We start from the raw sequence: 27871 nt of genomic DNA on the forward strand, positions 1-27871 counted from the left end.
TACTGGCACCATCAGACATGCACTGTCACAGAAGGACTTGTACTGAGAAATGAGAGACCCAGAGTCTGTCACAGGAAGACACACAGATGCTCCAGAGACACACATGCACTGCTCCAAAGGCAGACATACACTTAGGTGATAGAGCCACAGATAGGCAGTGCCACAAAAACAGACATGGATAGACCCAGTCACAGATACATAACACAGCAGACATGCAGCATTGTTGCTGTAACTGTCCAGAAATAGCTACCCAGAATCTGTCACAGGAATACAAGCGGACATCCATCCCATCAGAAAGAAACCACAGATGCACTGTCACAGACAGACCCACGCAGACATGCACTTGTCTCAGAAACAGACACAGACTGTCAGAGATAGAGTCCCACACTCAGTCACCATCTGACACACCTGGAAACAAGCCCTCGTCTCACACAAACGACTAGAGAAAGACACTCTGTGAGATGCGCATGAAGACTTGGGACTCACCGCAGTCTCTCACATGTGCACGCGCACACCCCCCAACACACACCCAAAAAGCAAATATACACATGTACTCTCCCTTATTCATCCAACATTTATTAGGGGTCTACTGTAAGCCTGCCAGGCCCTAGAGGGGGTGCAGATATTAAGAGATACACAGATAAGTCAGGCATCATAGCCCTTGCCCAGGAAGCTCATAGTACAGTTACCGGGGAGGGACTAAAGACATATTTGTAGATAGAGGTGAGAATATAAATGGGTCACACGGGGCTTCTCAGAAGGAGACCCTCTACCCATCTTGAAAGACAAGGTTGGAGGCTTGGGACAGGGGAAGACCAAATTCCAGGCAAAGGCCAAGGAAACTAGACAGAGCAGCTGGATGAAGTAGACAGGGGCCAAATGGTGCAGAAACTTCAACATCAGGATAATAAATAATACCGGCTAACATTTGAGCTCTCAGGATGTGCCAGGCACCGTGCCATCATACATTATGTTGACCATATGCACTCTCTCTCAATGCTCACAGCCAGAGAGAGCGTGAGGTAGTACATGGGACACTTGAAACTGAGAGCCTGTGTTGTGAGTCACAGTTAGAAAAAGCCAAGATTTCAAGCCAACTCTCCAACATACACGTGCTTGACCAGAGGATTCCAGAGACACCCTGCAGACAGCCACACCCTCACCTGTGGAACTGGACACACACTCTTCCACAGGGGTACCCCATTATTGAGGGACATCAAAAAAGACAACTGACAAAACCTGGGCTTTACCCCTAGGAAGGGCAGGGACAGAAGTTATCAACAGAACTGGGGAATGTGAACAAAAAAGGGTTTAGCTGTTCCCTAGCTTCTAAAACCCAGTGAGGGGGTCCCCTCTGGTCACTTCCACTAAACTCATGTTGCTAATAAGAAACCATTGTGCCTGTTTAAAGCATTTCCTCATCAAACAATCACAAAGAGCGAGCAAAAACATACGGGGCAAGAGGCAGTCAGAGGAGTTGGAAGTTCAGTCCCTGCCCTCAAGCTCACAGTTCTCTGCTCCCATTACACCCCAGGAAATAGGGTGGGCAGGCTATATCCTGTGCCAATACCGAGGCAGGGACAGCGGGCAAAGACAGAGCTTTCTTGGTGGTAACATGTCCAGAAGGTAGTTTAGTAAGCAGTGAATCAAATATGAACAAACTCTGGGCCCCTACACAGACCCTACTGGAGAACATGCGGCCCCCAGAGGTCAAGCCAAGGCCTGTGCCATCACCGCCTCTGCCCAGAGGCCCACCCACCCCCTGCCCCACACAGAACAGAGGCGCTCAGGGGAAACTGACATTTGGTTTTATTGTGCCAAGGACATTACAGATGGCGGATCTTGTCGACACCTGCAGGGCACGGGTGCCCCATCTGCTGAGGCTGCTCCCACTCCCCACACTCAAATCCTGGGCGGCGGCCATGATCCTCAAAGGTGCCCCCCACCCCGAAAAAGACTAGTGGTGGTGGTGGAAGCATAAGGAATGCAGCGAGGTCAGTCTCATTGTCCAAAAAAGCCCACTTGACACCTGCCCCCCTCGTCCCCATCCCCGGCTCACGCCCTAGACCCTGCCCACCTCCACAGAGCTGGAGGCCAGGGACAACAAACACATCTTTGTGCCCCCTCTGTGCCCCGTGGCCTGCCTGCCCCCAAACCAGAGATGCCGCCTTCATAGAGCCAATACTGTTGTCTACATCACTTTTTGATTGAATGATTTTATAAGATAAAAGTACATTTTAATAAAGAAAAATTCAACATTGAAGGCTCAGACATTCTTGGGGGTACTGGGAAGGGGATATTCCCACTTCTTCCTCCCACCTCCCTGGCATCACTGTGGAGGTGGGGTGACAATTTTCTGATCTTGGAAAGAATTGGGGGCAGGGAGACTTCCCTCTGTCTGAATGTCTGTCTTCAGGGGCTGCCTGGCTGCCAGTTGGTTTGTCTCTGTGTGCCTCTCGCCTACCTTCAGCACCCTTGCCCGAGTCCCCTGTGGAATGCAGGGATGGTGCTGTGCAGGGGGCAAGAGGGCACATCAGCTGGCGAAGAGACAGGTGATGGTGGTGGTGGCAGCGATGAGAGGGCGCGCAAGGGTGGGCCAGCCAGAGGGAAGTGGGGAAGGAAAGGAGGGGAGAGAGGGAAGAAGGAAGAAGGCAAGAGAGAAGAAAGCCAAAGAAGGTAGGGTGGCACCAGAGGGCAGGAGTGGTGGGGGTTGGGAGACGGTCTCCAGTCTCTGGGTCTCCATCAACTCTTGTCTGGGGGTGGGTCTCTGTGCACTTTGTTTTTCTTCATACTGTCTAGGTATTCCTGTTGGGACACTGCCAGCACCGAAGCTAGGATCTCATCATCATCCCAGTCGTTCAGACCTGCTGGGCAAGAAGGGAAAAAGGATGACAGAGCACTCTCAGCCTGCCTTCTTGACCTTCACTGACCCCTGGCTCTGGAGAGATCCCATCCAGGGGTCTCATTCCTTTCTCCAAGGAAAAGGCTCCTCTGGGCCCACATCACCCCACTCAGAGCCCCTCTGGGACAGACCCTTGAGCCTGAAAGTCTCTTTCCCTGGGAGATGGCCAGAGGCTCCAGAAGCTCCCTCTCAGGACTTTCTGCTTCTTCCATCTCTCCCCAACTCCCAGCTGGTCCCTGGCCCCTAGACAGAGGAGGCTTACCAAAGGCAGAAGGGGACATCTGCTGAATGAGGGCCCGGCACTCCAGAGCAGGGTAGAGGGACACAAGGGGGGAAGTAGCCCGGTCGGCCCCTGTCGAGAACTGGCTGCTTGTACCTGGGGCAGATGGAGAGTCAGAGGCAGGGCCCAGGACCTAGGCAGGACCTCCTAACCCCTGCACACTCCCTGCCAACGAGTCACTGACCTGGTGCACAGGGTGAAGGAGGTTTGGCAAGAGCTAAGACAGTGCCTGGGGAAGGGGGCTTGATGCCCAGCTCGGCATGCAGCTCAGGGTGCTCAGGAGATGAGGCTGAACTCCGCTGCCGCGGGGACCGGCTGGTCCACTCCTCTAGACCACTGGAGGCTGCTGCAGTGGCAGAACTGCATGTGGCGCTGGCTTTCCGGGGCTGTGGTGGGAGAGAAGGAGGTAAGTACCAACACCAGAAGGAGGTAAGTACCAACTCCTCTGCCCCATCCCCAAAGGGCTCACTCCACACCAGAATCCTGGCTATGACACAGCTTCTACATAGGCCACCATCATTCCTAGTCACACAACAGGTCACAGGATGAAGGTAAGCTCCTTAACCCCCTTTCACATCCTTATAAAGCCAATCTGACAGGGAACCTGTTACCTCCACCTTTAAAGTAAATCCAAACCTATCCCCTTCTCACCCTCTCCTTTGCCAGAACCATCATCAGTCACCAAGAATACCACAGCAGCCTTCTCTTTGGCTGGTCCCCCTGCTTCTACCTTTGCCCCCTAGACTCTGTTCTACTCTTAGCAGTCTGGGGATCCTGTTAAATCCTACGTCAGATCCCATTCTTCCTCTGCTCACAACCCTCTCATGGCTTCTGCCTCACTCAGAATAAAAGCCAAAGTCCTTACCACAGCCCACAAAAGCCCCTTCCAATCTGCTCCCCCCACCCCACTTTTCTAACTCCATCTACTACCACATTCTGTTCAGCCACACTGGCCTCCGGGCTGCTCCTGAATCACACCAGGTATGCACTTACCTCCGGGTCTTTGCTCCTGCTGACCCTCTGCCTTCCCTGGCACAGGCACTTAACTCATTTCCTCACCTTCTGCAAGCTTTAGCTTAAATCTCATCTGCTCTAAGGCTGACCCTGACAATGCAACTTAATATTGTGAACTCCCAGCCCTACTCACTCCCTTTACCCTGCTCTACATCTTCCATCCGTACCACCTCTCAATTAACTTATTCTTTATGTTTACTGTTTATTGTTTATTTTGTTACACTCTACAAAGATGTAAGCACCATAAAGACAAGGATCTGGGACTGCCCGGCTCACCAATGTACCCCTATACACTGAGAACACTGCCTGGCACAGACTTGCAATAAATATTTGTTCAATGCATTACTTAGCTCTTGCCAACATCTATAATCACTCTAAACTCCTTGTGATTCCTCAAATGCCTGTCTGCCCTGCCCCACTGCCTGACTTAAAAATTCAACCTTTCTGCATGAAGACTGACCAGAGCCCCCACCTTCACTGGTCTCTCAGCCAGGGTCAAGGATTCCACTGATGCATCTGTCTCCCTCAACAGATAGGAGATCACTGAGGGTGGAGCGGCCTGGACCTGATTTTACATCCTCAGCACAGAGCCTGGCACACAAGAACATCCAGCAAAAGCTTGTCCCTCTGAAACTACCCATGAATCCTGCAGGTCACTACCAATGGCTGCCCTCCCTCACTCCTTAAAAAGAGCTTGTTCTGCACAGATGTTAAAAGTTCTAAGGCACAATGCCAAGACTAAGGCCAAGATCCTGTACAGACTAGGGTTAGGAGGTTCCTTCTCTACCAGATGTCAAAACCGCTTAATTTTATTCTGCCTGTTTTGGTGCAGAACATGGGAAGTAATGGGTTCTTGGCCAGTCTAGTAACAGAGCCCAGGACCCACCTGGCTGGGGCCACGGACTTGGCGGGCCTGTTTCTCTTGATCCCTCAGCCACTGCAGGTAGGATTCCCGAGCCACCTGCTCCTCAATGGCCTCGTTTGTGGCCTCCCAGTCTGTGGCCCGCTTCTTGTCTTCCAGCATCTGCTGTTCAATCCATGACTCCTCTGATGTTTTTATGGCATTCTTCATCAAGGACTGCTCTGCAAACTACAAGGGGGTGTGGGAGGAACAGGGATGTGGGGTGACACTCTGAAGTCTGGCCAAGAGCCAGAACTGGCTAGAGGAGGTGGGCCCACAGGCCTAGAAGAGAGGAGACAGGGAGGCAGGTACTCTTACTAAGCAACCCCCTGGGCAGGCTGCCTATCCATCAGGGACTGGGGGAAGGCAGCCTTGGGTTGTGGGACTTGTCATTTCAAACTCCTACACTCAGAAGCCCGGCTCCCAAACCCAAGACATCTCACTGAAGTACTAAGTCTGGGGTAGCCAGGTGTATTCCAGCTGAGGCCAGAATTTAAAGAAGCCTCACCCAGTGACAACTCAATTGGTGAGGCCTTCCTCACCTATTCCCAAATGGGACAAGGAGAAAAGACCACCTCAGAAGTTAGCTGTGTGTGCACAGGGTAGAGGAAGTATTGGGGCATTTAAGTGGACAAGAGGACAGTGCCAGTATGGTGTGGGGTGATATGACTTGTGGGACATTGTATCAGAGTGTGCTCTGTCAGGCTGTGAGACACAGCAGATTTTTTAAAATGAAATAATGAAAAATATCAGCGCCTATCCCAGGGAATAAACTGAAGTATTGTTCAGTGATACTTATTTTAATGTACATATACACACCACACACCAATGTGTGTGTGTGTGCACTAAGTAATGATGTAAAATGTAATTTTTTTTAACCTATGGGCAACAGCCCAAGTATGTAAAACTCTACGTTAAAATAAGCCAATTAAAAAATGTGCAAAAAAAATCTAAACATACAACTTCATGAAAGAAGATATACAAGTAAGCACACAAAAGATGCTCAACACCGTCTGTTATTAGGAATTGCAAATTAAAACAATAAGGTACCTATCAGTTGAGGATACAGGTAAGAACTACAGCTTCATATAGAGACAGATGGTTACATATAGAAATATTTCTAGATATGTGTATACACACAGATTAGTATACACACATATACCTCCTTGCTCTGTCAGCTGAAAGGGCCTAGAAGCAAGGATACCCCAGTAGCAAGGAGCACACTCAGTACCCAGATCACCTAGATCTTGGTTTCTAATAAAATTCTCCAATAAAAGGAATCAGGGTTCCTTGGAGAAATGGCTGGTTCTAGGACTGAAGCAGGAAATACACAAGATGAGCCTACAGCACCTTGTAGTGCCAGAAAGTAAGCACTCAAAACTAAAACAAAACAAAATAAAATCCCAAGACCTCTCCCCACCGCAAAAAATCACCACCAGAGTGATGGGGGTATTTCAAAGAGACGCAGGGACCAACTAAAAGAGGTTCCAATAGCCAAAACTGGAACAATTTGAGCATCAAAATAAATAAAAATAGTATTGGATTATAACCCAAAGTGTAAAGCATAAAATAAATACCCTGAGTCCATACTGATATACATAAGTGATTGAACAAATTAATAAATGGAGGACAAGAGACAAATTTCCCTTGCAGAAGAATCCCAAAGAATTTATGTAGATACTCTGCTTTCAAGGAGATGAAGTATAACCCCCACTTCTTAAGTGTAGGCTGTGTATAATGACTTCCTTCCAAACAGCGCAGCATGGAAAAGGAGGTGGGGATGGAGGAAGAGTCATTTTACAGTGGAGAAAACTTGACAAACACTACTTCTGTCAGGTGATCAAGGTCAACATCAGCAGTCATAAATCATGTTCATAGGATATACTGTCGATATGATGTGATGAGAACAGCAGTTTACCACTATGATCTCTCTCCCTAAAACCCATAAACCCAGTCTAATCATGAGAAAAACATCAGACAAATTCCAAGAGAAACATCCTACAAATATACCTGACTAGTACTCCTCAAAACTGTCAAGGTCACCAAAAACATGAAAGTGAGAAACCATCACAAAGGGAGCCTAATAATAATATATCGATATTGGTTCGTACATTATAAGAAATGTACACAGTCATCTGATACCTTAATAATAGTGAAACAGTGTGCGAGGGGGAGGAGGGTATATGGGAACTCCGTACTATCGTCTCAATTTTTCTGTAAATCTATAACTATTCTTAAGTCAACAATTTTTTAATTAAATAAAAAAAACACTAGGGCATTCACATTTCTAACAAAAGAAAAAATAAAAGTTACGAGCAATCAAACCACAAAAAGTCATGGATGAATCTTAAATGTACAGTGTTACATGAAAGAAGCCACTGGAAAAACTACATATTGTATGATTCCAATTATATGACATTCTAGAAAAGGTAAAACTACAGCCTGTAAACAGATCAAAAACAAGGAAATCAGGAGAAACTGTCACAGCCAAAAGGAAACCCAACAACTAAATTTAATATGGTATCCTGGATAAGATCATGGAACAGATAAAATCATTAGGGAAAAACTGAGGTAATTTGAATAAAGTACGGTCTTTAGTTAATATATCAATATTCGTTCATTAACTGTGACAAACATACTATGCTAATATGTTAATCATAGTGGGGTATATGGGAATTCTCTAAGCACAGTAATTGCATAAATCTAAAACTATTCTGATATTAAAAATGTATTTAAATTACAAAACAAAAACCCCTCTATGTTGGACAGTGTGCTGGTATTAGGGTATGTTTCCCAAAATGAAGCAGGAGCACTTTCTGTTTGTAGGGAGTGAAACCTGAATAGAAGAGATATCAAAACCCCCAGCAGGCAACTGTGTATGAATAGACAGAGAATGAGAATCTGTCAGTGTGTGCTGGGAAAACGTACTGCCACCTTCTGAGCACCTACTAGGCACCAGGTCCAGTGTTAGGCACTTTCTGTATCGGCTAAGCTGCCAGCCAGATTACTTACACAATCTGCCCTAAGTCCTACAGCCAGTAAGTGGCGGGGCCAGGCCGGCACTCCCAGTATCTGTGACCACAGCTGTCTGTACCTGCTGAGGTTCGGAGGAGGATTCATGTGGGTGCCAAGACCCCCAGACCAAGCCCTGGCTCACAGTTCCCAAATGTGCTCCATATCCCAAAATGCAACCCTCAACAGGCACAAAAGATGGGTGAGCCAGCTCAGACAGGTAAACTGAGACCACAGAATGAGCGCTGAGAGATCACCTTGGGTAATTCCCTAATTTTACAGAGATGAGGCATTAGGGGCAAACTCAGAAAAAGGGAAGAGGACATTTCTGTGGGCCAGGGGCAAAACAGACCCCAGCAGGGGTTTCTGGCTTCTATATTCAGCAGCCATTCTGAGCACAGGGATCTCCTTACCCCTGGTTTGAATGATGGCAGGCCCAGTCCCACGCCAATGGTGGCCTTGTTAGGATTCACCACTGAATTGTAGTGGATATTCCGATGGTAGCTGACACGGATGGGTTCATCCTCATTTTGATGGATCCCATGGAATGTGTTGATGGGTTCTGAAGAGAAAGAGGAGGGAGCACCCACAGTGGCCTAGGCGGGGCAGCCTCAGACCAGGCATGATCAGTCGCTCACCTACCCACCACAGAAGTACCTGTGCTGTATTGGTACACCTCCACGGGCCGGTTGTACATCTCTGCCATGGCCTGCATCTCAATGTGGTTGCCATGGCAGTTGTTTTTCCGCTTTCGGTTGATGTAGGTGGTGAAGTCCTCTGTGACGTAGTTGGAGAAGTAGTCAGCATTCTTCATCTGTAGAAAAGATCAGAGGGTCAAGGTCTATGTGGAGAGGAGATCCTCCCACTCTGCCCCCACCCTAAGGCCTCTGCAAGATCTCACCAGATAGTCCATGCAGTGCTTTCGTACAACCTCATGCATGTCCTGGTCTCCATAAACCTGGTCAGCTGCGGGGACAGAAGGAGAGGTTGGGGTCAGAGCTGCCACCAGAGAAGAGTTCCGAGTCACAGAATATCCTTGGGGCTGGAGGGCTGGGGGCCAGGGAAACTTCCTTTCCTACCCCAAGGTGTGGAAAGTTCTTGGCCTTGTAGGCTGGAATAGGGTCATGAAAAAAGAGGCAGACAGCGACAGTCTTTAAGAACAAGAGTACAGGTGAAAGGGACAAAACCACAGGCCTCTTGGGTAGATGAGTTTGTCAACAAACATTTACAAATTCCACAAGTGGCCTTAAGCACCACCCCACCCTTCACTCTTCACATGAAGAAACTGAGGCTCAGGAGTTTGTGGCTTGACCAAGGTCATACAGAAAGTTAGTCTGTGACAACTTCAACTCTAGAATTCAGTTTTCCTGATTCTCAGGAATCAGCATGGCCTTTATAGGTTTAAAAAATGGAAAGGAAAAAATGGTTGTGGTAGGTACTAGCAAACTAAATGACCAGAGGTAAACGACCCAAGTGTTCCGAACTTCACTTGCCTCACATGTGAAATAGGATCAAGCTGGGTAACTTCCTTTAATTCTCTTGTGGGATTAATGAGATGACAGGTGTGAAGTGACTAGCACTGGGCTTAGGACAGAGCAGTCACTCACAGCCCCTTTTCCTGTTGTGGGGCCTGAATGTAGGGTACACTGAGGTGAGTAAAATCCTGTCCCTATCTGCAAGAAGCATGTAGTCTGTAAGAGAGAGAAAACACATATGCACCTAACTTAAGCTTATTTCGGGAAGGGCAGCCTGTGGCCCAAAGGGGTTCAGGTGTCAGGGTTTTGGTCACAATATGAACTAGGCTCCCTCTGCCTCACTTGAGGTCTTCATACATGTGGTTCCTTCTTTTTAGGATGTTCTTTCCATCCTCTTCGGTTGCCTACTTGTCAAACACCAATGAGTTCTTAAGACAGTTTCCTACCCTTCAGGGCACCTCTATCACCAGTTTTATCAAAGGTGTGTGCAGACGTCATTTGCCCGATCACACTGGGCTCCCCCCACTGAGGGCAGAGGGTGGTTTACATCCAAGTCCACCCCTTGCTCAGAGCCTGATGCAGTGCAGGAAACTGGAACAGTTTGCTGAGTGGATGGGTAGGCTGGGGGAGCCAGGAAGCCACTTCCCTGGGAAATTAAAGCGGGTTTGAAGATGAGGCACGCCTGCTGCCCTCTGGCTAAGATGAAGAGGGAATTTCCCTTTGTCTCCCCAGAGGACCGTTGCTCTGATGGGATCTCCCTAGGGCACTGGGTCAGGGGCAGGTCCCACAGGGAACACTGCAGAGTACTTCCACGACAGCCAGTCTACCTCCTCTGTGAAGAATCGCCAGAAGAACACCTTCGCTGCCCTTCCTGTCCCTCCCTGGAGGGTTTTGTGAGATAAGGAGTAAAAGGCCACTCTGAGATAGAAAATGGGGCCTATGTCTGTCTCAAGTCCTCTTGGAGGTGCAGAACTGAAGGTGAGGGGGAGTGGGGGTTGTGAAGGCGGGAAGGGGTAGCCCCTTCACCGATGTAAACAAGGATGTGGGTTCTGTGGCCACGCTCTCCCCCACCCCCCCAAGCGGTACTTCCAGCAAGTCACATGCCCTGCGCACAGCCTGGGGGCCCCCTGCTGCTGCCTTTCTTAGAAGCCAGGACCACAGAACCCACTGTGGCTGCCTGAGCTGCTTGAGGAGCTATTTCTGTAGAATAAACTTGGGGTGCCAAGGAGACAGGGCTGTCAGCAGCTGCAGTAAACAGGAACTGAGATGGGGGCGAAGGGGTTAAATAGAAGTCGGTCTACCAAGCTCAGGGAGGGGGCTGAGATGTTCCTAGGGAAGGGTCAACAGGCATTTCCAGGCGTAGGAGATAGATTTACCTGAACTAGATGCCAGATGCAAGAAGTTGGGGGAAAGAGGGGAGACTATGGGACAAGGAAAAGAGGTGGCAGAGGTTCCCCCCATTTCCCTGACACTGACCCCTTTGCCTGGCAGAAAGGCTCTGCTGCCTCCTAGCTGTGTGGTACTGGGCAAGGCCTTTAACCTCTCTGGACCATAATGTCCTCATCCATAAAGTGGGAAGAGTAACTCCTCTTTCTCTCATGGGGCGCTGTCAAGACTACAGGGGATGGTCTGTCAAACACCGAAGGCATACTAAATGTTCCAGAGACAGGGCTCTGTTTGTCACAAGGAGAACGATGACTCCTTCAGATAGCTAGCCACCCATAAGTCAGCTAGAATGTCACCGGAACCACTTATTAAGTAAGCCCTTCCTCATTTCTGTTGCACTTCCTCAGCTAGAGGAAAGCCCCAAACTCGGAGTCTAGGCTGCCCCTCCTCGTGCAGGCAGGACTGGCTCTCTACCTTTACTGAATCCAAAGGTCCACAGGTCTACCTTCTGTGCCCGTAATTCAAATCTTTAGCAACCTAAATAACATCAAATCAATAACATAGGCCTCACAAAATAGGGTCCTTAAGTGCAGGCAAGGTATGACCTTTCCTACTTACCTATAAAATGTAAAATACCGCCTTCTCTCAATTCTAAGATGCACTGATAGGTGATACAGTATGTGTATTTAATCATAGCTTTTGGGGGGGCTCACTTCACTGACTATAAGATGTACCCTAATTTGGAGATCATCAACGTGGAAGAAAATGTGCATCTCTGAACTGAGGAAACAGAGCAACTACTTTGCCAATGAGGTAGAGTAGAAGAATCTTTTCAGTGACATAAGGCAGGAAAAACACCCAGTATAGGGCTAAGAAGACAGGAAGTCCTCACTGAAGAGATGCTTGTCTGACTTTGCCAGCCCCATCTCTGTCCTCTAGAAAGCCCTTCTCCTCCCAAAAGGTTTGAACATGGGACTAGGGGCTGAGGTAGACTTCCCAGTGGGGGCTAAGGTGGGGGAAAAGGGCCCAATGGACCTGCAGAGGTAGGGGAATTCAGAGCACTTGTTTTTATAGAAACCGAAACTCCTCCTCCTCTTGCTGACACTGCACTTGTGGGCAATCTGCACCTGCTCTTCCCTCCCAGAGTCCAGCTGGAAGGGGGTCCCCCACTACCTCACCTCTGTCCCCAACCCAAACAGGGCTCGGGAAGCCTCAGCACAATATGAAAATTGGTTCCACCAAGGCTCAAGGTTCACATTCCATCCTCACCCAAAAACCCTAATTTACCCAGAAGGGATACTGAGTACAGAAATATGGCACAGCTGGCCCAAAGTCACACGTTTGGGAGGGTGAAGGAGAGCCCAGAGTCCAGGCTTTCAAGGAATAACTGGTAACTTCAAGCACTGATTCCCCAGGTGACATTACCACCACCTCTAATCCAGCTGTCACCTTAGCCACTTGACTCCCTGGGCCAGGCCTGATTCTGCCTGCCTCAGTTTCCCCACCAGCACAAGCAGGAAGCAGTTGTAACCCAGGAAAGGCCTGTGAGTGGGCAGAGATTACAGGTATCAGGGGCTGTACCCCTCACTAGGGCCACAGAGGTCATCATGAACTTTACCCTCCCACACCCCACTTCTGTCCTTTCTCTGAACATACAGAGACACCAGCATAGAAATGCACATGTGCACACACAGAGCCAGCAGATCCTGCTAAAGATGTTCCCTGAAGTCAAACAGCCACACAACAACCCTCACAACTACAGAGAATAATCACACTCAACAAGTAGATGCCCTTGTCACCAACCAGGCAAGACTAAAGGCTGGATAAGATGCGAGGCTGAACAACCCTTCACCTCCTTCCTAGCCTTTGCCAGGGGTTGGTAGGAGAGGGGAGTAGCCACTAGCTCTAACAGACTTGCCTAAACCTCCCTCCCCTGCTGCCCGGGAGAAGGTCTCTCAAACCTCTGTAATCCTTCCTCCTCAGGCTTCCTAAAATGTAGTCACTATTTGCTGAGGAATTATGTGGATGAGCAAGACAGGAGAGCCTGGACTATCTAAAGGAGTTTAAGTACAAGGCCCTACCATTTGTTCTAGAGGCACCTGGGAATTGCCTCCCTGCCAGGCTGCTGCCTGCCTGCCTGCTAGAAGAGCCACAGCAAGTTCCACTGAGGACAAAAAAGGAAGTCTGGTATCTGCAGGCAATCTGAAAACAAACCACATAAATGTGTGTATACATAGCAGCACGGGGAGACAAGACCGGGTCTGTTCCCCACTTCTCTCCTGGCTCCACTGAGGAGATGAACCAAGAAAAAGGCCGCACCCGCCTGTCAAGTAGCTGTGGTGCATACCTGGCCTATGGCCCCAACTGCCTCACTCTCAGTGGGGGAGACAACAGAACTTGGCCCTCTCAATAGTCTGGTCTCAGAGATGCCTGCTCCTCTACTCAAGAATTCCCACTGCAGGGGTGGCAGCCAGGGTGGGGAAAAAATCCCCACTGCAAAGATGGGAAAACTGAAGGAGGCAGGGCAGAGAGAGATCAAGGAAAGCTGGTGTACATGGTGGCCCATGGGATTCTTCTCCTGGGCTGGTTCAACCTTAAATACCAATGTTCTGATACTGACTGTATGACCTAGATAATAGGGCCTTGGCTACCTCTTGAGGCCTCAGTTTCCCATTTATAAAACAGTCAGAATTGATCTGAGATCAATGCTGATAGCCCATGTTCTAAGACTAAAAGGCCCAGAGCAGTGGGCCTGGCTAATGTTTGAGCCCCATCACTGTAACACACACAGCCCCAGCTGCATCCCCATGGCCCATGCAGGCACAGGCACGTGTGGCCTCTACTCTGCCCACAGAAGCCAAGACCAAGGCCAGGGCCAGGGCCAGAGGTTTTTGCTGAGTCAAAGCTATATGGGGAGAGGGAGGGAGGAGAGATGCAGACTCATGTTTCTAGGAGGAGGTTATCTGAGCATAGCAGGGGCAGGGTGGACCACAGGATACCTCTGAGACCCAGGCTCCCACTTCCACTCCACCCAAGTCTTTGCTGATGCTCACAAATCTCCAATAGGGGGTGGCAGAAGAGAGAATTGGGCACAAGCAGTGGATACTGGTTTACACTAGGGACACCCAGATCTCAGAGGCAAAATAGAGGGTAGAAACCCATCTGCCTCAGGGTTTCTAACAGTAGAGGACTACAGCCTCCTAGCTGGAAGAAGTAAGGCCCAGAGAGATCAAGGAATACACTTGAGGTCATCCAGCCAGTTGATAGCTAAACTAAGAAGTTAGGGTGTTCCTAGGGTCACAGAAAGAATGTGTCCTTTGGAGACATCTGGATTCCCATGCCAGCTGTGCCATTAATGACCCTGAGCATGTCATTTCCCTTTCCTGAGCCTCAATCTTCATCCCTGTCTCATGGGATAACAATCCCAATTTTCCAGGTCAATGTGAAGCACCCAGCAGAATGCCTAGCAAACAGTCGAAGTCAAGGAACAGAGCGTCCTCTGTGTCCGCAATCCCCACTCCAACTCTAACCCTCAGTTATGTGCTCCTTCTACTATTCAATGTGTGGCAGGAAGTTAGAACCCGGAGGTTTTCTTACCAAGAGCCTAGGGCAACTACCGCCTGTCCCTGTCCAAGTTAGGCTGGAAACAGAGGAGCAGCAGAAAGCTTGAGGACAAAGTTCCCTTCCCAGGTACATGTCCTGTGTGCTCTGCCCCAGAGAAACCTCCAGATGAGGCCTAGAGACCCAAGAGTCATGTACTTCTGGGGGAGAGGCCATGGGGCTTCTGAGGTTTTTACGGAGAAAAGCCAAGGGCAGCCCAGTCAGGGAAAATGTGTAGCCATTGTGCTGATAGGGAAAGGCCTTCAACCTGTCGTGGTCAGCTCTTCCTGTAAGCTCAGACCCCTTACTGGAAGGCCCCAAAGAGGGGGAAGGGTCAGAGTGTGTTTTAGGAAAACAGCTAGATGAACACACACAAATATTGTTCTTAACGTGGGTTACTGCCCAGCCAGGTCCTCACTAGCCCTGAGACCTGCCTCAAAGACCACCCAAGACCCACACGCCCAGCTACACTCTTTGACCCTCACTCCTCCAGTAGCCCTGCTTACCCCACATCCAGTCTAAGGTCTCAGCACAGGGCCTAGTACCTAATGGGCCCTCACCTTTTCTTTCTTTGCCTTCCTTTGGTCCAAAATAACCCCAAACCTAGCTCTTTCTCTAGGGAACATCCCAGGGAGAACATAGACTTGAGCCACAAGGATCGGAGGGTTGGGAATTTTCCCAGCCCATCAGAGTCCACTGCCGGGACCTCTTCTGCTTGGTAGAATGGGGAGGCAACCACTCACCCCACTTAACTTTCACTCACTCAAACACTTGTGGCTCTGAGGCACCACTGAAAACAGCATTCAGGCTTTATCAATGCTATTGTCCCATGAGGGCCTACTATATGTCAGACACTAAAGAGATCTACTAAAGTAATCTCATTTAATCATTATAATATGGTGTCTTTTAGCCTCATGTTATAGACGAGGAAATAGGTTCAAGGTTCAAGACAAAAAAAAGACGTGTGTGCTCAAGGGCACACCAAGAATCAGTGGTACAGCCAGAAGTGGAGCCTGAGTCAGTCTAGCCCACCAGCAGACATGAGGGATACCCACACACTGAGAGAATAACAGATCCAGAAGGGATTCAAGGAGCCCTTCAGAATCAACATCATTTCACAGACGGCAAAATGGAAGTTATGAGTCAGGGCCAGAACTAGAAGGGACTTCTGATTCCCAGCTCAAAGCTCCTGTCGGAGGGTACTTTTCCTCAGGAGATATCAAAGCTCCAGATATCAGAGGATCAGATCACACTTCCAGCTTTCCCTGGACACCAGCACAGGACCTCACAATTGCTTACTGAGTGTCAGATTCAGAGCCAGAGATGCTTCAAAGATCTAGTTCAGACTGGATGGTAGATGGTATTAAGGAATTATTAATCTTGTTAGGCATGATAATGGCATTTTGGTTATGTTAAAGGGGAAAGACAGAGTCCTCATCTGTCAGAGAAACATACAGACATATTTACGAATGAGATGATCTAATGCTGGCATTCTGCTTTAAAAATACTCGTTTCAGGAGAGTGAAAAAGAGTGGGTGGGGTAGTGATGAAATAAGGCTAGCAATATGTTAATGACTATTTTGAAGATGAATGATGGGTACATGAGGATTCACTATTCTCTCTACTGAACAGCAATGTGCTGTGGTTAGGAGCATGGGCCTCAGACTAACCTAATCCAGAATCCGACTCCCGACTTTACTGAGTACTCTCTGACCCTAGATAAGTCACTCCCCAACTCCGAGCCTCTCTGAGCCACTTTTCTCATCTGACAACTGGAAGCAAGTGTCCTATACTTACCTAACTTGGGAGAGAATCAAAGGATTCCCTATAGTGCCTGACAGAGCGCCCTTCCCTAAGTAATGTTATTTCATCACTACCATTACCGTTGTTATTATTCTCACAGCACCACACTGCTTCAGGACCGAGGGTTAGAAGCCAGATACTAACTCGAGACTGGGGCCTGCAGTCCCTAAAAAACCAGCTAGCTCTGCCCCCACCCCTGTCATGGAAATTACTCCTAACAACTGGGACACAGCTCAGGGGCAGCCTTAGGCCCTTGAAGGCTGAGGCAGAGACTCACCTACAGCCCGGAAGAGACAGGCGCCGTCCTCCTTCATCTGCTTGATGATGAAGCCCTTCTTGTCTCGCAGGGCCTTTTCAAACCAGTGCTCCTGCTGGAGGGAAGAGGGGGGGGTCAGCAACAGGAGAGGCCTGTACCCCCTCCCCAGGGCACTGCCCTTGAGCTCCCAAGGGGCCCAGCTGATTAGCTGAGAGGACACTGGGCAAGGTCAAGCCCTCAGCCCTGCCTGACCACTCCGTGCACATGGAGCAGGAGGCGACCCTTTCTTTTAGGGAACTCAGTTGCTGTGTGAGCAGAAGACTTGCTCCCAGAGGGGCCTCAGCTGTCCTGAGGGCAGAGGCCCCATCTGCATTCTGACCCCTGCTGACCATGCTGGGAATCCAGTGCTGGGCCTTCCCCAAGACAGCCAGAGGCCCAGACCCAGCAAATGCCTGGGGGGAGAACCTGGCTCTATCTCAAGGAGTTTCACCTGGGGAACCTCTAGCCACTTTAGGGGAGATGTTGAGGAGGGAGTGACTGGCAAGAGCCTAGATCTCAAGCCTCACATATAGCTAGGGAATTCCAAGATACACTGTGTAAGGCAAGACGTATGCCAAGTATGATCTCACTTGTGATTGAACACATTTAACACATGCACACAAAGTTGGGAAGGCTATACAACAAAGTATTATCCTTAAGGGTTGGTATTACAGGTGATTTTACTTCACCACCTCCTTGATAAGATATATATACAATACCTTACCCAAAATTCAAAAAGCTTTAAAAACCAAGTCTTTATCTAACCTGACCCGAGCTGACAAGAACCTATGGAGATGAATATGCATGCATTCCTATGCAGAAACATTCAGCTGTCTGATCAAGAGGTGTTGCTACAGACCCCACCGGAGATGTTACATAATACACAATATACACACCAGGAGTCTTTCCCAGATTCTAAAGTTTTTCTAAATTCCAAAGCACATCTGACCCTGAAGGTTTGGGTTAAGTGAACCTGTACAAATGTGTACTTTCAGATTAAAAGAAACAATGTAGAGATGAATAGGCAGAACACAGAGGACACCTAGAGCAGTGAAACTACACTATATGACACTATAATGGTGCTTACATGTCATTACACATTTATCCAAACCCACAGAGTGTACAACACCAAGAGTGAACCCTAATGTAAACCGTAGGCTTTGAGTGATGGATGTGTCCATGTTGGTCCATCGATTGTAACAAATGTACCACTTTGGTGGGAGACATTGATAATGGGGGAGGCTCTGCATGTGAGGGCAGGGGGTATATGGGAACTCCCTGCACCTTCTGCTCAATTTTGCTGTGAACGTAAAACTGCTCTAAAAAATAAAGTCTATTAAATAAAAAAGCACACGTGTCACTTAAAACATATTTTCCATCTCAAAACAAAATAAACCAGAAGCAGCTGACTTTCCCAGCTTCCTTGCGCCCTCTGCTGGCCACCAGAAGAAGCCAATCCAAGCCTGCATCGGGCCTAGGGACCAGAAATCTCAAGGCTCCTCCTCAAGGACACCACCCAGCCCAGGAATTTATAGTATCCGGGCTAATGCCGATCAGACAGAGAGGATCACCTCTCTACAGGCCATTTTTACCCAGCTCAAGTGAGAGAAATTCCTGGCAAAGTAGGAAACACAAGGTTTAGAGGTCAAAAGCTCTAGGTTCGAACCCCAGTTCTATCATTTACTTGCTTTATGATTTCAGATAAGCTACCTGAACTCCCCAAGCCTCAGTTTCCTATCAAACTGGGGATATGTGATCTGCTTGACAGAGCTGTCAAGAGACTCAGAGGAGCTTCAGGATCTGAAAATGTTTTCTAAACAACATACCACACACTAGTGACAGAAGGGCTCACCAGTAACAGAAGGGCTGAGACCAGCAGAGACAGATGATGTCCCAACTGAGAAGCCCTTATAAAGTCCCAGGTGAGTGGCTACACAGGAAGGGATGAAGAAGGGGTAACAAGGGAACACCCAGTAGCCCCAATGTCAGGGATTGCACTCCAGGAAGGTGTGGCTGGCTTTCCAGAGATGACAAAGGCACCTGGAAGCCCTTAATGGGCTTCTATAGGCAGCACAAAGACTCTTGTTTGTGTGCAACATTCCAGCAGTCCAGGTGCCCCTCCTGCCCCAGAGGCTATGGACTAGCACACTCATGCCAGTTCCCCTATCTCTGTCCTACAGGGTCAGCCATCCCCCAGCACTAAGGCGCCTGCCCTAGCCAGGGGTCTCCAGGAGGGAAGCTGCAACTACGATCACAGCCCCAGGTTGGACAGAAGTTCCGAAAAACCAGGGCACACAGCAACCTCCTGACCTCAAGTATGTGTGTGTGTGGGGGGGGGTTGAGAGGAGAAAACGGATCAAAGAAGACAAGAGGAGCTCCTACTTATTCATCCAACAAAGATTTACCTGGCAGCTACCAAGTCAGACCCTGGGCTGGTGATGAGGACAAAAAAATGAATCAGACTTGGTCTCAACCTCGATAAGTTCATAAACTGCTAGAGGGACAGGGAAACAGGTGATGATCACACACAAGTGTGAGCAGGGCTTTGAAAGAGGTGAACACAGGAATGCTGTGAAACAGAGGAAGAGACCTGGCTAGTCACTAAGGCTGAAAGGAGATGCCACCTGAGTAAAGGATTAAAACACCAAAACCTCCAGAAATGCTTGTTAATTGGATAAGAAATCACTTCTGCCACCCCAAGGATGACAGAGACCCAACAATGAGTTCAGGAGAGCTAAAGTCCTGGATAGGAGTAGGCAGGTAAGTAGGCCAGGTGGCAGAAAGCATCATCTTCATTTTACAAAGGGAGAAAGGAACTGGGGTTTCGGCACCAGCAAAGCCTAGTGTTGAGGCAACAAGGGGAGCCCCATGAGCCACACCACGGAGATATACCTGGCAGCCCCTCCTGAGAAAATCCTGGTTTGTCCCTAAAAATGGAGGTCTGAGCACACTCTCCGCACAAGCATGTGCAAGGGCAGCCAGACTGATATCTGGGCCTGGATCTGGAGGTCAGACCACCAGCCACCCACTGGCTTTGGCACCAGCAGCCTTTGGAGACTGGGCTCCAGAACCCTTTCTGTCTCTCTGAGGGGAGGAAACAGGGAGGTCATGATCCTGGACTCCAAAAAGAGCTCAGAGTCCCGCTTCTAGCACAGTCTTTTCCTTCCCCTAGCTGGACAGAAGCCTCCAAGGTAGGTGCCAACTTAGAAGTTGTTCAGGAAAATGGCCCAGGAAGAAAGAGCTGATGGGAGTGAGAGGTGAGAGCTGGCCCAACCACGGATACATTTAAGCTACATCAATGCTCTGGCCTAAGAAAGTCAAGTCCAGATCTTGAATCTTGCAAGACCACTGCTAAGCCTGTGGGTAACTCCCTCCCTACCTCTGAGCCTCCAGAAAGGGGCCAGGCAAAGCTCTCTGACACCAGGGAATCCTAGATGCAAGACTCTGCAATCTACTGGTCCAAAGGCACAAGAGAAGTTGAAGCAAGCTGTGGGACCCAAGTGACTTAGGTTCCAATCCAGTTCCACCAATCCCCTCAATTAACCATGTGATGAACTGCTCTGAGCTACAGTTTTCCAATCTGTGAAATGGGATAACAAACCTCCCAATAATAGGGATATAGAACAAACAAATACTACAGGACTTTGCCCAGTAGGAGAGCACTTAATGATTTCTCTTCCTCTCTCTGGAAGGCAAACAAGAACACCCTTGTAGTAGGCTGAATAACGACAACCCAAAGGTATCAGGCCCTAATCCCTGGAACCTGTAAATGTTACTTCATAAGGAAAGGGGGTCTTTGCAAATGTGGTTAAAAATCTTGATATGTGGAGATTATCTTGGAGTATCCAGGTAAGACCTAAATGCAATCACGAGTGTCCTTAGAACAGCCAACGAAGACATGATACAGACAGAACAGGAGACCACCCATACACAGAAGCCAGGCAGCGGTTGGAGTGATGTGGTCACAAACCAAGGAATGCTGGCAGCCACCAGAAGCTGGAAGAGGACTGCATTCTCCCCCAGAACCTCTGGATGGAGTGTGGCCCTGCCAACACCTTGATTTTGGCCCAGCAGAACTGATTTTGGACTTCTGGCCTCCAGAACTATGAGAAAATAAATTTCTGTTATTTTAAACCACCCAGGTAATTTGTCACAGCAGCCACAGGAAATGATTACAACCGCCTTGTAGCACTCCTTGGTGTGAGCCCTGGGCAACATGGCATGGCTCCCATCCCCCAGGACCCATCTCATTAGCATCCTTCTAGGGAAAGGGTTAGAATTAAGGCTGCAGGGGTCTGGAATCCTCCCTCCCAGCCTGGGAAGCTGCTGACCCTGCCTATCAATGAATGAGTTGCCACTGAAGTGGGGAGGAGGCAGGGGGAGATGGCAGCAGCAGTGGCAGCTCATGGACAGATGTCTTCCCAGAGCCCATGGCCAAGAGATGTTTAGTATTCTGGGCTTCACAGCTCTGTCCCAGCAAGCCTGGTGCCAAGACCACCCCTCTCTCCCCCTCAAACACCCAGGAACACTGGCTCGGCTCCACGGGCTAAACATAGGCAAACTCATCCAATGAGAAACACAGACATACTGCTCTCCAAGGATTAACACAAGCTCTCCAGGGCAGAGGAATCAGAAAAGAGCAAGGTCCCAAACCTATTGCCAGACCACTGTGAGGGTGGGGGGTGAGGGGGTGGTATTTAAAAAACGAAGATTCTATTATTCTGTAACAAAAAGCAATGAAGTACTGATGCGTGCCACAACACGGATGAGCCTTGACGTTATGCCAAGTGAGAGAAGCAAGTCACAAAGGACTGCATACTGTATGATTCCATTTATGTGAAATGTCCAGAATAAACAAATCAATCAAGACAAAAAGTAGATTAGTGGTTGCCAGGGGCTGACAGAGGATGAGAAGACTGGGGGATGATGATGATGATGATGATGTAGGCTTTCTTTTTGAGGTGAAGAAAATGTTCTAAAATTATTTGACTGTGGTGATGGATGTACAACTCTGTGAACATAAACATAAACCACTGAACTGCACACTTTAAACTGGTAAACTGTATGATGTGTGAATTATATCTCAATAAACCTGTTTAAAAAGAAGCATACACACAAGGGCCTACAGCACTGGCTGGGGAGAGGGAAGCCGATAACTGCTTGAAACTTCATAGCACACCCACAAAAGCCAAGGGGCCCCACTCAAAGGGGGTAGGAAGCAGGGAATTAAAGAGAATACAAGTAGCTTCAGAACAATGAGTCCAACCTCCCTCTTCACCATTACCCATTTTATGGATGGAGAAACCGAGGCCCAGAAAAGGGAACTGCCAGAAGATACAGGACTCAAACCCAGACCACCAGGCAGGGACCACTTCCTGCAATACCAATCTGCCTCCTCCCCAGACAAATCAGTAGGTTCCTAGATGCCAAATGGGCCCTTGCTAACAAAAATCAGTTGTTGCAAAGGCTCTTAAGAAGAACCCAGATGATCCTGGGGAAACTGCAAGAAAAGAATCAGCCAAGATATGAGGTGGACCAGGTCAGGTATTCAGACTCTCAATAACCCTTGGCATGGGTGGACTTTTGGCAGCTAAGCAGGAGACCCTGGGGTCTGAGCTCAGGCCCACCCAGCTCCAAAGCCTAAGCTCTTTCTACACACGACTCTTAACTCTATACCATCCAACAGGCAACCCCTGAGCTTATTCACCACAGTCCAGCAACCACAAAAATCACTGTTCACCAACCCTGAGCCTCACACTGACCAGGGCGCTTGTCCTGACCACCAAGCTTCGTTAGCTGGGAGGGAACAGAGGGGCAGAGGAGAGAGGGGAGGAACCCAGCTCTTCCTCAAAAGACACCCACCATTCTCTGCCACCTCCAGGTTCAAAGGGCTTTGGTGTGAGCTCTTTAAAATCCCAAAGCTAAGTGATACCTCCTCACCAGCTCCTTACCTGACCAACAAAGAAACTGAGGCCCAGAGAGCACAACAAGAACTTTCCTGGTTCATCCAGCAAAGCCCCAGCAGAGCCAGAATGGGAACCCAAGTACCTTGGTTACAGTGCCAGTTTCAATTTCTCCTACCACATCAGCACACGGGTCCCCTTCTTAAAATGCTCTGTGGGGTCCTCAAGCTCAGGACACTTTCAAGTCATTCTTTGCACAGAGGAGACTCTCGGCAAGGCAGCCATGCCTGAGAAAGGAAACCCCTGACACCACCACCTTCCCAGCACTGAGACCCCAGGGTGCCAGAAGGGCTCCTAAAGGCAGTAGAGATACAGTCACAGCATCAGGACAGACAGGAAGTCTGAGTAGTCACAACAAGGACCACATTCACCATCTGGGATCCCTCTCAACAACTCCCCTCTTTCCCAAGGGATCTAATTGGCCTCCAGGTTACAAATGCCCCCAGTGATGATTCAGGACCAAGCCTGGGGCACCAGGAAGAATCTTCCCTCTTTCAACCCCAAGTTGAACCAGGGGAGGCAAGGAGATGCATCTTCTTCCTCCTTTTGTCCCAAGAAGCGGGAGGACACGGAAGCCTCCCCCCTGTCATTGGGAAGGGAAGGTATCATACAACCACAGAGCTTTACTTCCATGTTCTTAGGGGGACAATTACAAGGGAGGGACTCTCAGCCTAAAAGGTGCAATGGGGGTCTCAGGAGGTGTCTTTCTAGTCACCATGGCAGCACGTGACTTTCTCTTCCTCTCTGTCCCTGGGACCAGGGAAGTATCACTCCTATTTCAGCGGAGAAGAAAAGGCACATTTTACCCTAACCAGCAACTCCTGGTCCTGACCTTGGCAGATGTTTTATCCTGCCTGGAGTAGTAATGGGTGGAAAGGGAACAAGGAAAGGGACTAAAGACAAGATCCTGGCCCCTGTAAAGTACAAAAAGATTCACCTGAGCAAAGGGGGAGAGGAATGTGGGTGGAGAATTTGCCTGGAGTGGGAGTGTCCCAAACCCATTCTCTGTCTCTAGTAAGAAACAGGCTTACTGAAAGCAATTCAGGAAGCTCAGAATATTTCCCTGATCCTAGAAATGAGAAGGAAGCACAGCTGGGTCAGGGAGAGACTCAGAATATCTTCTGGTTCTTGAGAAGAGACTTCAGTCTTCCTCAGTAACTGACAACCTTCTCATAGAAAGTAAGGGGAACTTCCCAGCCTGAGCCGGCTCAGGTAGGAGGTTCTTAAGACTGTGAAAAACACCCAGGTCTTTCTGCCCAATGGAAGAGGTCTCAGGCCACACTGAGAAGGACCTCACACCAAAGGGGTGAGGGACCCAAACCCTTCCCTAAGGTGAAAGATCTCTTGTCCCTGAGGGGAAGCTCAGGCCCCTGAGAGGAGGCTCAGACTCTTTCCCTCAGAATCTCACCTTACCCATGTCCCCAAGGGAACAAGCAGTTCTCAGGACTTGGTTCACAAGTGGACGGTGGGCTTAGGCTCGAGTCACCAAAGCAGGAAATTTTATGTCTCTAAAAGGCCTCTATGACTGGGGTGTACATATGCTGTCTGAAGTGGGGTGACAGTACGTACTCTCAGGGTAGGCTCAAGTCTCAGGTCCCAAGGTGGGGGAGGTGTCTCACGCACCTGAGGGAAAGTTCAAACTTGAGAGGGGAGACTCAGGACCCTACTCCCCAGGGACTCTATCCATGACCCCAAGGGAGGGGGTCTCAGGACTCAATTCTGGTGGGGGGAATCCTCCTGTTCCTGAGAAGTAACTTAAGTTCCTTGAAGGAGTAACCTGGACCTCATCTCTAGAGACACACTGGTCACTGAGGTATGTATGGGTCTCTTGTCCTTGAGAGTGGTGAGCTCAAGTGTCCTTGGCACAGTGGGTCTTAGATCCCCAAAGAGAACACTCAGACACCAGTCCCTGAAGAGAAAAATCCCCTAAAGGCTTCTGTGGAGGGCTATCAGTCTCCCGCTTCAGACCCAGTCTCTGAAAGCCCCAGTCCATAAGCAGCAGGAACCCTAGGCTCCAGTATTCAAAACAGTGAGCCTCATTTTCTTGAAGAAAGGCTCAGGTCTGGGAGGGAGGATGGTCTAGCCCTTAAAAGAAGCGTAAGCTCCTAGAGAGGGATTCACACTCTTATCTCCAAGGAAGTCTCAGACTACTGAAAGGAAGCACAGATCCTTGTCACTTACAAGGTGATCTCATTTACCCTAGCAGAGTTTCTGGTCCCAGGGTGTTGGTTTTGACCTTTGTCCCCAAAGGGGAAGGGAATCTTAGGGGGATATGCATATGGTGTGTGTCAGGACCTTGATTTCTGGAAGGAATCTAAGACCTCACTGCTGTGTGGTCCTGTGCTGTACCCCCCTGAGAAGGAGGTAGGGGTTGTCCTTCATAGTGCCTCAGACCCCTGAAAGGGTTTAGGTATCCTGGGGACACTCAGACATCTCTAATGTCTCCACCTTGTGTTACTTGGAGGGGGACTCCTAGACTCTTATCCCAGAGGAAAACAAATGTCAAGCCACCAAACACAGACCAAAGTCCTCTGGAGAATCATGAGACTCCGCTCTCAGGAGGCATTCCATCCTGCCTGTCTCTCCTGGGGAGTTTCCACCTATTGGCCCTACATGATGAGATTCCACAGCCCAGAGTAACAACGATGGGTCCTAGAAAAGACCACAGACCCCATCTTTAAATCGTCTATCTTATGTGGGGCCCCTAACCCCAAATCCTTGGCTGAGGGAAGAGGGTGTTTCACGCACCCACCAGCAGAGAAAAGAAGTACCAGGCTCTGAGAGAAAATGTAGACCCCTTCAAACGACCTCAAAGAGCCCTCCTTAGGTCCCTACCCAATTTGGGGATCCCATCCACCATACCCACTCACCTGTCACCCCCCGCCCATACCTGCTCGACGGTTGCGGGGTCCATAGCTTCGATGCGAGCTGCAGCCGCTTCATACTCGTCCTCACTGTTGTAACCTGCGCCAACCTCCTCACGCTCCGGACTGCCCCCGCCAACCGCGCCAACCCCAGGGGCTTGACGCCGCCGCTTGCTGTGGCCAGGCCCTGAACAGCAGCCGCCCACGCCCACGGCGCCGCCCACGCCCACCACCACGCCCGCCGCGCCCACGCCCGCTGCTGCTGCACCCAACGCGTCACCCGGACCGCCGCCGGGACCGCCGGGGCCCCCACAAGGAGGAGGAGAGGCCTGCTGTGGCCGGGGGCCCGCCACGGCGCCGGGCGGCACGGCCAGCGCCCAGCGGTGGAGCGCACCCGGTGGCCCCGGGAGCGGGCCCTGAGGCGGTGGCGAGGCCCGGGGACGGGCCCCCACGACGCCCGAGTCACGGTCGCGGTCGCCGCCACCCACGCCCGTGCCGCCGCCGCCCACACCTACACCCCCGCCGCGGCGCGGCGCCGGGGGCAGCGGCCCGGGCGGCGGCGGCTCATTGGCGGGGTCGGCGTCGGGTGGCGGCGGCTTCTTTTTGGGGAGAATAGTCATGGCGGCAGCACCGAGTACCCCCCAGCAAACCCAACGCGGGGCACGCCGGGAGAGGACCCGGATGAGGGGGCTACAGTGGTGCGCGAAGCACGACGGGATCGGCGGGACCCGGATAAAGAGATCACAGCACCGGTTCTCGAACCGTCGGCGGTGCGAGGGTCACAAGGCAGAACCCGGATGTGATGTCCTAGATGAAGGCACCGCGGCGAGCCTGTCGTTGCCTTCGCTCCAAGTCCAGCAAGTTATTGCTACGTTCGTTCCGGCCTTCGGCTTCAAAGGAAACAACCAAAACAAGCACCTCTTCGCCCCGCCCCCTCGCAGGTTCTTGAACTACCGGGTGGGGCCCCGGGAGTTGCGCACGCGCGCCGGGGCACAGCCCCGCCTCTCGTTCGGAAGTACGTGGGCAAAATCTTCGCCGCCACCACAACAATTGCGAGCACCAACCAATCAAAGCGGCTGCGTGGGTCCTCGATGACAGCCACGGGCCAATCAGAAGCGAACGTTCGCCCTCCCTGCCCACCGTCTCAGATTTCAGTCAATGTCGGCACCCTCGTTCCTTGCCTTTCCTCTCGTCGGCCCGTCCCGCTCTTAACTTCTCTCCCCGGGGCTCTGCCTCGCAGGCGTGGGTTCTGCGACAGGACAGTGTGGCATGCCCCACGAGCGACAATTTTAAAATCACCTCCCTTCCGGGCTTCCAACTTGGCCGCAGTCAGCCGGACTGACTGGAAAATATCAACACTCCCAGGGCTTAGCAAGCCCCTAAAGCGTCAGTTCCTGTTCCACCTACCTGCAAATCCACTTCCGGTGGAGAGGCGGGCGCCGTTTCACCCTGGCAACAGGCCGAGCTCTGCGTGATTGGTTAAGAGATGCCGTCTCTCACGTTGGACGGGCCAACCTTGGGACAGACGGACACCGTGGGGACAGCGGGTGTTTGGGAAGTAGACACGCCCTCTCTGGCACCACCGCGCTCTCGCCCTCGCGTTGACCTCCTCGCCCCTGTGGCTAGTGCGCAGGCGCGGCACAGCCTTTTCCCCTACCCCCGTTTTTTTCCTTTTTTTTGGCCCCCTACCCTGGAACTGAGTTTACCTGAATCGAGCAAAGTTTATGAACCAGCTCTGTCATCAACCAGCATCTCGCAATGAGATTGGGAAAATTCATGCTATTGAAAGGATGGCGAGCTAATCCTAGCTCTGTGCCTCCTGTCTGAGTGATCTCTGGCTAGTCGTTTGACACCCACCCCATCCTGAATTTCCACTTCTCTGTAAAATGGCAATGATAATTCCAATATAAGAATAAGAGGTTAATACTTGGAAAGGGCCTGGTGCTGTGCCTGGAACATAGTAAGCGCCCAATAAATTAATCTGCATGGCGGTGCAATGGAAAGGATCCCAGGTTTTGGAGTCTGGAAGACCTTAGTTCCAGGCACAGATGGACCATTACCAACTGCATAATTTTGAGCAAGTCACTGTGTCTCAAATTTGAGGTTTCCCACGTGTAAAACGGGAATATTAATGCCTACCCAGACTACCTCAGCCAGTAGTTAGGAAGTTCAGATGAGCTCATGAACCAAGGTGTTGTGAGAGGTGAAGGCTCCCTGCCTGTCCCATAAGCCAAGGTATACAACAGGCCATCACAAAGCTCTTCTGAGTGCCACTTAATCTCCCTTAAGATGCCAACTCTAGTTGAAGATCATTCCTGAAGGGTGTCAGTAATAAACAGACTATAGTGGTGTTTTCTGCTCATGAGCCTTAATGGG

General features: G+C 50.1%; 1 protein-coding gene across 3 annotated transcripts; it reads right to left on the bottom strand.

The window, feature by feature from the left end:
* Nucleotides 1-1792: 1792 nt before the first annotated feature.
* On the bottom strand, nt 1793-26901 carry OTUD5 (OTU deubiquitinase 5). 3 transcript variants are annotated; one of them, XM_015247293.3, is made up of 9 exons: nt 25522-26901; nt 16651-16741; nt 9011-9075; nt 8767-8923; nt 8523-8671; nt 5083-5286; nt 3367-3568; nt 3165-3278; nt 1793-2867 (listed from the first exon to the last, which is right to left on the bottom strand). In XM_015247293.3, the coding sequence occupies exons 1-9, from the start codon at nt 26113-26115 to the stop codon at nt 2743-2745; spliced, it is 1701 nt and encodes a 566-aa protein (XP_015102779.2). In that variant the 5' UTR covers nt 26116-26901; the 3' UTR covers nt 1793-2742. The 3 variants fall into 3 exon arrangements, with proteins under 3 accessions (XP_015102779.2, XP_015102780.2, XP_006213526.2); XM_015247294.3 differs by having other exon boundaries at nt 16651-16744; nt 25522-26898; XM_006213464.4 differs by having other exon boundaries at nt 1793-2864; nt 16651-16744; nt 25522-26896.
* Between the last annotated feature and the right edge of the window lie 970 nt (nt 26902-27871).

Source organism: Vicugna pacos, chromosome X, assembly GCF_048564905.1.
Source record: "Vicugna pacos chromosome X, VicPac4, whole genome shotgun sequence".
Lineage (NCBI taxonomy): Eukaryota > Metazoa > Chordata > Mammalia > Artiodactyla > Camelidae > Vicugna > Vicugna pacos.

What these genes read in the sequence shown, in the direction of transcription:
- OTUD5 (XM_015247294.3), bottom strand. Translation starts at nt 26,115, where the DNA reads ATGACTATTCTCCCCAAAAAGAAGCCGCCGCCACCCGACGCCGACCCC. An exon ending in AGCACTGCATGGACTATCTG is followed by an intron (nt 8,924 to 9,010) that starts GTGAGATCTTGC and finishes TCTTTTCTACAG; the next exon opens with ATGAAGAATGCTGACTACTT. An exon ending in AAGTCCGTGGCCCCAGCCAG is followed by an intron (nt 3,569 to 5,082) that starts GTGGGTCCTGGG and finishes CTCCCACCACAG; the next exon opens with CCCCGGAAAGCCAGCGCCAC.